The sequence below is a fragment of the Atta colombica genome, unplaced genomic scaffold (genome assembly GCF_001594045.1).
Source record: "Atta colombica isolate Treedump-2 unplaced genomic scaffold, Acol1.0 scaffold88, whole genome shotgun sequence".
Classification (NCBI taxonomy): Eukaryota; Metazoa; Arthropoda; class Insecta; order Hymenoptera; family Formicidae; genus Atta; species Atta colombica.
Window position 1 is genome coordinate 2,081,977 of NW_017259581.1, and position 10,209 is coordinate 2,092,185.

At 34.4% G+C, this 10,209-nt stretch overlaps 1 protein-coding gene across 1 annotated transcript in view; it reads right to left on the reverse strand.

The window, feature by feature from the left end:
- Positions 1–3,155: 3,155 nt before the first annotated feature.
- LOC108693064 (serine/threonine-protein kinase NLK) overlaps positions 3,156–10,209 on the reverse strand; it is an 87,702-nt gene continuing 80,648 nt past the window's right edge. Inside the window, exons 9-10 of the mRNA XM_018201735.1 lie at positions 9,868–9,961; positions 3,156–3,442 (exon numbers count right to left, since the gene is read on the reverse strand). Coding sequence (XP_018057224.1) covers positions 3,388–3,442; positions 9,868–9,961 — 149 coding nt within the window. The 3' untranslated portion in view covers positions 3,156–3,387. The remainder of the gene's footprint in view (positions 3,443–9,867; positions 9,962–10,209) is intronic.

The following is a 10,209-nucleotide window of genomic DNA, read 5'->3' on the forward strand; positions in this document are numbered from 1 at the left end:
TTCTCCTATATTTTTCTAGCTATCTATTTATTTAATTCTTTCCTTCAACTTTCTCTCTCTCTCTCTCTCTCTCACACACACACACACTCTTTTTTGTTTGCCTGAATTGATATCATCGCGTTAACACGATAAGTCGGCAGTGCATTTAATGGAATAAATCGCGATTCTATGATCGCGAAAGAAACTCGCGTTCACGAGGTAAACGAGAGAAAATCATCGTCACCGAGGTAGACGAGAATCGTTTTCTCTTGACGTGGAAATTCTCAAGATTTTCGAGATTTTCGAACCGGCGACAAGGAAGGACACTGAACATCGATACATGAAGTCAGTGCATATCTATCGTCCTCCGTTCCTGCCGCGCGACAAGACTGAAAGTCCTGCGGGACATCCTCCTCTTTTTATTTCCTAGTCTGAGATCCAAGGAGTCATTCGAGATCTCGATTTTGAGAGACGAGAACGAGCGAACGTGGGATCAGGACAGGACTTGAATTGCTTTCATCCTATCAAGGCAGCAAGTTGTCGATAAACGCGGGAAAATTGGTAAAAACTTAATCCTTGCTCCTGCAAGTAATTTTCATCGGGAACTCAAACATTACCGACAATTCTTTAATTTTTTTTTTTTCAGAATCCTTCGATCCGAATTCGTCTAATTTTTCTTCACCGAATTCGCAATCAGTCGAGTCATCAACTCGTTCCTTTATAATCAATTCCTTTGAAACAATTCACGCTCTTACGGAATTTGCCTCTCTGCTCCGTCAATTTGCCTCCCGAATGTAAAGTTTCCGGGAGTAACGAAAGCATTCGTTCTATTCCGTTAATATCACGGTCATTTATATTTTTCTTTACGAATTTACAATCTAACGTCCGTGTTTGTAACTCGCCGCCGTAATTTTCCCGCACTTCCCGTCCCTTCCGCATTTTCGTTCATCGCGCCTGCCCGAATATTCATCCACCTTTCCTTGCTCATCTAATATATCGTTTGTGGAAAGACATCTCAATCTAGGATTTATTAGTCTTTGTTTCTAGCGAACGCGCTGATCGCTTATCAGAATCAAATGCTTCGTTACCAATGCTAACGCTAGAGAGGAAAAGTGCCGATCATGTATCATCTATTACTTCTACAATCGCTAACAATAATTGCTATTTCGTCGAAAAGGTTCAATGACGGCTTCTTCGACTCGTTAATCTTCTCTTCCCTCTTCTTCTTCTCCTTAATTCCTCTTCGTAGCCGATTTATCGAGACTTATCGAAAGTATCTCGATAAATAGCAACGCTCGCGATAATCGATTCGTTCGCACGAGGTTTAGTTCTCCCTTCGGCAAACAGATGATCTCATATAGAAATCGTGTTTTTTTTTTTTTTTTCGAAAAAGTTTTCGAATTTCCGCCAATTTGGAGAAATAACAAATCATAAACATCCTCGAACGAATATCTCGTACTCGCGAATCGAACAATATCTCAAGAACGATTCGAAGCGAACTTCAGTTGATCTTTAAATGTCCTCGGACATCCTTGATACATCTCGCCAAGGATCAATTTCCTCGAGTGTTCTTACATGGCGTCCTCTAGAGATATCTCACCGAGGACGATTGTGGCTCTAGAACTATTCTCCTTGAAGTACTCCTGGAAAATATCCTGTCCAGTATTACTGGATAAATTCAAAACAATAATTTTATCGTTACTACTAAGATATCCTCGAGAAATATCTTTTCAAGGACAAATTTATTCGCAGCGACACACTCGAGGGATGTCATGTCGATTCAGAGTTTTACTTCTCGCGGCATCTTCGTGTAATCCTCTCCTATCAAAGACTATTCGACTCACAGCAATAATCTCGTCAATGCGACGTCCTCGAGGGATATCCTTTCGAGGACAATTTGATTTAGTATGATATTCTCAAGGACATCTCTCACTGTCGGAGGATTCTGGATCAGAACGAGAAGGATTTTTCTTCCCCTTTTCCGGCACTTTTCCATCTCGCATGCATGTATTTGATCATAAATGGCCAGCTGATCTCGCGCGACCTTGTATACGTGCGTGTGTAAAATCTAAGAAAAGAAAAAAAAGAACTGGCCCGTCTTTTCGACGCGGTTATTAATAGCTATTAATTATCACCCTCCCTCCCCACTTTTTCGCTCTCCCGCTCTTATGATTCCAATCCTCGGGAATCTCCCACCGCTCTCTATTGGAATTAATTGGCTACTTTGTGTTTAAAATTGGCTAGTGTGTGTGTGTGTGCGTGTGTGTGTGTGTGTGTGTGTGTGTGTGTGTGTGTGGGCGTGTGCGTGAGTGTATGTGTACGTAGATGTACACTCTCCCCTCGATGTGTATACAATGTATAATACGTATAATATATTTGCTATATATACATGCAGAATGCAATGAAATGCGTAGAAAAGTAGTAGTATGCTTTTCTTATAGAGTTCCAAGTCAGTCTTTTCTTAGAAAATGCTTGAGGAATACACCAGTGGATGTTATTCTTTTTTTAATCGTTTTTAACCCTCAGTATTGATCCTTAGTATTCTTAGAATTTTCGTTCCATATATCACTAAAGTTCTGTGAACACGATATTCCACGAATTTAAAGAAATTTAATAATCTATCGGAAAAAATCCTGTTTAAGATATAAATTAAATTTGAATATACCGCGAAATAGAATACTGTCTATTTCTTGCACTTTAATGTTCATTGAAAAATTCTTCTGTTTAAATTATGATTAAAAGTTATGAAAACTCGTTAAAAAAAGATCTGGGGAAAAAAATATCCAGAAATGTATTGCCAAAGGAAAATGAAAGAAATCTTTCATTTTCTTTTATATATTTCTGAGAAAAAATTGAAAGAACTTCAATCCTCTTAAAGAATACACAAAAATCTAAAAAACACCAATTTTTTTCAAGTTTCTCGAAATATATTCTTACACATGATAATCGAAAATATTCATGTGATTATTTAATACTGATAACAATTTAGTACTTAAAAATATTTTCGATTTCTTGAAAAAAAATGGTACGAATAAATTGAATAATTTTTTGTGAAATTGAAAAATGCAGTTCTGAGATAAATTAAAAGAAACTTCAAATTCTTCTTGAATCAAACATTCCTACTATTTTTTTACGCATCCCTCACGATATATCCTATGCATGTATATGTATCAGCTAGTCGAAAATTGAGGCTATAGTGTGCGGCAGTCTATTGTCTCTCTTGGCTCTTCTCTCCAGCTTCTAGTTCCCCATTTTCCTTCTTCTTCATCTTCCTTTTCTTTCTTCTTGTTATTGGTGACTTACTATCTTCCGGTCGACGAAAATTCTCCTTTCTTCTTAGAGAGCGACTCGGAGTCGTCACCCTCGAGTCCGACGGTCTATCTCGGGAACGGGAACGGGGAAGACTTTTTATTCCCACTGGTGTGGAGAGGGTGGCAATTCCGAGGGGTGAGCCACCGTGGAGCTGCAAGTCGTATGAACAAGGCATTAGAGGAGCGATGAAGGGCGAAAAAGGGACTGAGAAAGCTAGGCTGGGGGAGGAGAGGGGGGGGGGGAGACGTGCGACTCTTTTGCGGTAAAGCGAGTCGACCACCCTGTAACACGGCCACCGGTATTTCAACCGAAATGATCTCGACAAAATTATTACAAATTTAATAATTTTTCTAAGTAAATTTAAAAATTTATTATTAGATGATAATAATCTGATTACCGTGAAACCGTGAAGTAGTTAGGGCAATCGATCGCGAGGATAAGTGAAAAGAGGATGGGTACAACTACGTGCGAATCGTCGAGCTTACTCTTTAAATCAGAATTTTTGGATATTTAATCTGAGCAAAGCTTAATGTTAGAATTGGGAAAATTTTCGAAAGCCTTTTACATCATTTGACAAGACATAGCGCTTATTGAAGTGATAAATTCAAATGGATTCGATTGAATATTCAGTTTAATTAATTATGTAGCCATTAATCAAGAATATCATATTGAAATTAATTCGTATTAAATGTACTTGCTCGGCCATCCGCGTTGTCTAATGATCGAAAACGCGAAGTACGAAATGCCACAATAATAATTTACAACTATCATTTCGCACTTCGGTATTATAGATAAAATCTAGAATTACAACTAGATCATAAGGATATTGAAATCGTCAGCGAGCAGTAAGGTGTGCTTTCTTTCTTTACTTATATTCGTTAAATGTAATAGCACTGTTTTCGTCTATTCTTTATTACAATTGGTTAAGTAAGGAACACAAAGGAATTAGATACAACTAAAAGCATATGTACAACACAAAACAACTCTAAATTTGTGCATCATGCCTAAGACAATCGTTACACACTGAATCAAGGTTTCTCTTTTGCTCGTCTTCAACGATAACAAATCATTTTCTCTTTCTATTTTGGTTTCAACTTAATCGCCAAGTGACAAACCGATGTCGATAATTATTAATTACCGTTATGGAGCACGGATTACCCGCTCGTGACGATCATTTCGAAGAATTGATGAATCTCGACTATCTCAATAAGCAAAATATCAAAATTATTCGTCTGATTTCCATGCAGCTGTCAGCACGCATGACAGCCGATCGTCTCTCTTTTAAATCTTTCTCTCTCTCCTTCCTTAGACATATTTTCGATTTCAATATAAATCTACTTCTTCGTCATTTGACATATATTTTTCATGTGTATTTAAATTAATATTGACCTAATATCAGGTAGATACCATCTATAGGAATAGGAAATGTTTTGCATGGATGATCGGATTATGAATTATAATTTCAGGAGAATTTAGGAGGAAGGAGGTTGGATAGATACATGCAGATCTTCAAAAGAGAGTTTTCATCTTTTTTTCTTTTCTTTTTTTTTTTTGGCGCGTCGCGACATCATCGCTTGTCTTTCTCATCGATACGTATTTCTCTTAACTGAAGGCTGCATGGTAGATCAGGCCTTCTTTTACACTCATAATGTCAATGACAAAACAATGTGCTCCGTTCAGGTATTTCCTCTGTTTTCTTTTATGCACAAGTAGCGGAATGGCGAGACAATGACGGCGGGTGTGTCGTGCGCTTACGAAACCGGGGTGACCGCTTGCAAATTACTGTATTTAGATTATTAATGTTTAAACGTTGCGTAATAGATTATAGGAAATTAAATTTTCGATTATTTAATCGGAATTGAATCTGAGACAAGAATACGAATTTATTTCTTCAATGTATTTATCTTTTAAAAATTCTGAAAAATAAATTCTGAATTTTCTTTTTAATTAAATCTTTTTAATTTAATCTTTTTAATTAAATTTAATAAAATTTCAATTTCAAGAAATATTTTTATATTTTACTATTAAATTATTGATATGTATATATTATTAATGTAAATAACATTTTAATATTATGTACAAAGCATTAAATCTCTTTCAGATAAACAGGTTTAAAAAATAAGATTAAGTCGCAAATTGGAAAATGTTCCTCGAAGATCGTAATTATTTCCTTTTTAATCAGATTCTTTCGGGCTAGCTTTTAAGTTAGCCGCAAAAGTGGACCAGCAATGCGATTTCTCGCTTCAGCAACGCTCTCGCGAAATAGAGAGAGAGAGAGAGAGAGAGAGAGAGAGAGAAAGAGAGAGAGAGAGAGAGAGAGAGAGAGAGACAGAGGGAACAGAAACACACTCTTCGGACAAAGGAACGATATTGTATACTCTCGCCGAGTAATGCAGAGTATATTATTGTTGCGCGGATGTTTAAAGAACTTGTTTAATTGCGCGTACACTGCCGCTAATTAGCATCGCTAAACGCACTTCGTCGTCACTTAAGACATGTCGCCAAAATCTGCGAAAACTGGTGTTAAATTATCTCAATTTCCGTGCAGTTCAACAGAATTTATTTCTGAAACTCATTACGAGTAATTATACAAATAATAACAATGTAATCTTCTTACGGACTCTTCCAAATTCAATAAAAAATATATAAAAAAATCCAAAAAAAATCAGGGTGAGTCAGCGTGATAGTACACAATCTTAAATCTTTATTCCAAAAAAGTACTGATTTTTTTGGATTTTTTGAAGTAATTATACACTTGCATGTTTTTCAATTAATTCAATTAATTTTGGGAACACAAGATAATGTTGTTCTAACACGAAATGAGTGTGCAGTTGTACTTTGAAATAATACAATTATTTACGAAATATATTGAAATATCACTCGCGAATATTTTAAAGCAAATGTTCGGATTATACATTCGACGGGTATAATCCATTTCAATAATTTCAATAATAATCTTTAATTTAATCTACAATAATTAAATACGTATTATATTTTATAAGAACTATATATTCAATCCGGCTTTAATCATTTTTAACAGAATTAATTTAGAAATTATGATCTGGATTGATATATATTATTAAAATTTTTCTTGCAAATCCCTTAATTTGAAATAATTTTTCGGATTTATATGGATTTATACAGAGAGATCTTCGAGGAATTTTATTTTATTATTTCTTTTTTATTTTAAAACACGAATGTTTAATCAACCACGTCGTGTGGTCGAATTCATTTGTAATTATATTTAATTATAAACAAGTGTGTCACCCCGTTTGAGCGCAATCAACCCGCCTTGACACGAAATGCACGACGCGAGCGATCCGATTCGGAAATGCGACGTACTATACATAGCGCTTCGAAATCGCTAACTATTTCTCCTTTTAACTTTCAAACACGTACAAATAATTATTTAGCAGTTTTACGAGTAATCATAGATAGGCATTTATTTGTATGCGCATTTCTTTATCTTTCGAAAATCATAAGAAGATCGATGACATCAGCGATTCTGAAGGCACCGTGTATATTGGTATCGCGCGGGAGCGTTCAAAATATTAGAGGCACGACATATGTACATCATGAGGTAAACAAAGGATGGTTAGAGAACCCAAGGTGAGACAGTTGTAACGCAAGCAAAAGGCAATAATACTTGATATTATAAAAAATAGGCTGGATCATGTACCTCTGCGAGCGAGGTCGCGCCGACTATAGCTGACTCTCGGTTCGTTCGGTTCGTTCAGGAGGAGGCGTAACACGATTTGTAGTAGTAGTGGTAGTGGTAGTAGTAGTAGACGATAGCGGTAGTAGTCGATAGTAGCTGACAGTGGTAGATAGCTGAGTCGGTAGTGGTAGTAGTAACGTGTACGTATACGCGGCGCAGGGCGCTGGTTCGGCGATCGGCTTGCTCTAACTTGACGGTAGAGTAAGCAAGACGTACAATTGTTACACATCCACCATCAGTTGTAAGTAACACTACCCAACAACATACATCTTGTAGAAGTTACGACGATAACGGTACATATTGGATATCAAATCGACAGGCGAGACGTACATGTTTTTATATTGTAAATGTTCTTATTCCATTATTAGATAATGAGAAGACAATTCAGATAATCATAATGAAATCTATATAGATCGATTTCAATGGAGGATTTTTTCATAAGAGTCACGCCTAGATTTTCGAACCTTTTTAATGATTCAAGATAACTTGCATCGATTCGAAATTATATGTGAATTATATATGAACGTATATTAAATTTGAAATGATTGTAAATTCGCTATTCGTAAAAATTATTCCTTAAAATTATTGCTTAATACATCTTAATGCAGTAATTTTTTTTAGGATATTATTATATATTTTATAGCTTATTTTTTGTTAAATATGTCATAAGTGCCAAAACACGTCATAAAAACCAATCAGAAAACAATTTATAATACAAAAAAAATCTAGACGTACTGATATTTTCAATTCTGAAACCAGAACAACAAAAATTAAATTTAACAAAAATTAAAAATTTTATCTTGTTTTTGTTATACTTCTACAAAAGGAAAGTTAAATTTTGTTGAGTAGTGTAATCTGAGGAAAAATATTACATATGTAGATCTGTTACTATTAGAGATGTTTCTTCGTCTCAATATTGCAGAGAGAAAATTAGAACGATATTCTAGAATATAAAATATTTGATGATAATTGTCTAAATTGTATTAGTAAAATGTTTAAATATTTAAAATTAAATTACAAAAAAAAGTTTATATTTTTTTCTATTTTCCAACTTCGCTCAAACTTTTAGTAGATTCTAATGGATTTCTTTTTTTTATTGTATTTAATCATCTTTATATTATATTTCTTCTATATTTGTCATCATGTAATTTTCATTGTTTTCATCATCTAATTATTATCTGTATATCATGTCGAGAATATACAATGGTAAACATCATAAAATATTACCTGTCACTTTATGATGAAATAAATTGATCGCTTCAATTGATTATTCTGTTAATACGGGGCTTTCAATAATGTAAATTTTGCTGTTCAAAACGTCATTTTAAATAAAATATAAAATTATCTTCTTATTTATTCATAAATCACTGTACTTTCTGAAAATTTATAAAGAATAGATAATACACTTTAGAATAGAATTGAAGAAAAATAATTTCATTAATATTTCATATATCAAAATTTAATTACAAAAAATATATTTTATATATACATATATATATATATATATATATATATACATCTAAAATCTAAAATGTAAAGAAATGGTGGACTTTGCGGTATTTTTTATATTATTAAACAATTAAACAAATAAACAATAATATTCAAACAATTTTGAGAAAAAATAAATGACAAATTGTCAAAGAGAATACAGAGTACATACAAAGAGAATGAAAAGAAACATAGAAAATAAACATGAAAATCATAGAAAAGATTTTATACATGTTCCTAAATCTTTCATATCCCCAACTTTAAAAAATATCATTCTAATTCTTAATTAATAATCTAATCCTTAATAAATTTTAAAATATCGTTCTAATTCTTCGACGATATTGATAACTATCAGTTCCTTATCTACTTGATTTCTGCTCCTTCGCTACATCAAGAGATCGCATACAGCGATTGTATCACAGTGGGCCGACAGGGTTACGTGAAAAATGCACATACATTTTAGACTTTACATGTTATTCTTCCTCGGAATAACATCAAAAGCTACACAGCGTCCTTTGTGGACGTTAGCAAGAGGATCGCCAGGACGAAAGGCCCCTCTTTTTCTTTCTTTCATCTTAAGTCTCGTATAATCGATCGATTTCGAAATTTACTTTCTCCCTCGTTACGCGTTGAAAGACTCAGCCGGCTCTAGTCAGCGCTACTCTTCAAACACCCGATATATCCCGCTCGCGCTACTCGATTGCTTGATAAGAAACACTGTGCGCCCCTCTATGAACTCTCTTGGGGATTATTAGCTTGTCTGTCTTTTTTTATCTAGGATTTAGGATATAAGGCTCGTGATGCGGGGAGAGGTACAAATGCAAAGGAGGGGAGATATTGATTTCTTTACAACATTAATCTCGAGGGACAGTACAAGGAAGAATGTTGCGAATGTTTTTTTTCGTTTTTTTCTTTCTTTTTTTTTTTTAAATTCTCTTAGGTATTTTTTCGTCGATCAGTTCTAGTGACTTTGGTGTATGCGAAAGGGAGACATTTATAAGTCGGATCATGTCATATCGCTTGTTCCAAAATCACAGAAGCATTATAGCTGTATGTATTCATACATCAATAATACAAATCGCATTTTCTTTCTTTGTCACTATTTATCAAATCTCACACTCAATATGAAAGATCTCACGATATTCTATTGAATTGAATTTCATTCAAAAAATTATACAAAAAATTATACATTAAAAATTAAGAGTAATAATTCCTTTGAAAAGCTTCCAGTTGAAAAGATCAATTAATATTTTAACAAGCTATGCATTTTACAATCTTATTTTTTAACCTTCTCCGGTAATTTTGGAACAAAAGCGTGTACCGATCGGCCAAGGGCAACTCGCGTGGATTCGTTTTATAATACGGCTTACCTCGCAAAGCTCTTGAATGCCGCGGACTGCGGATTAATGCAGAGCGGCACTCGCGACGTGTTCAGCTGCTCCGCTATAAATTTGTGCATCTCCTCTGAAACAGACAACGACGTACCAGCATGTAAGTGAATGACAGAGTTGGAACATTGATGACGCGATACAATTTCTCGTGGTCGAGATAACGACACTGTGAATAATACCATGGTTATATCCTCACCGCGCGATCTAGCGCTAAACGTAACTAAATCGTCCTCATTCTCGTCCGTGTTGTGTGTATGTGTAATTTCACAGTTTTTAAATTTGATTATTATAATTAGTATGTATATATATGTATATATATAT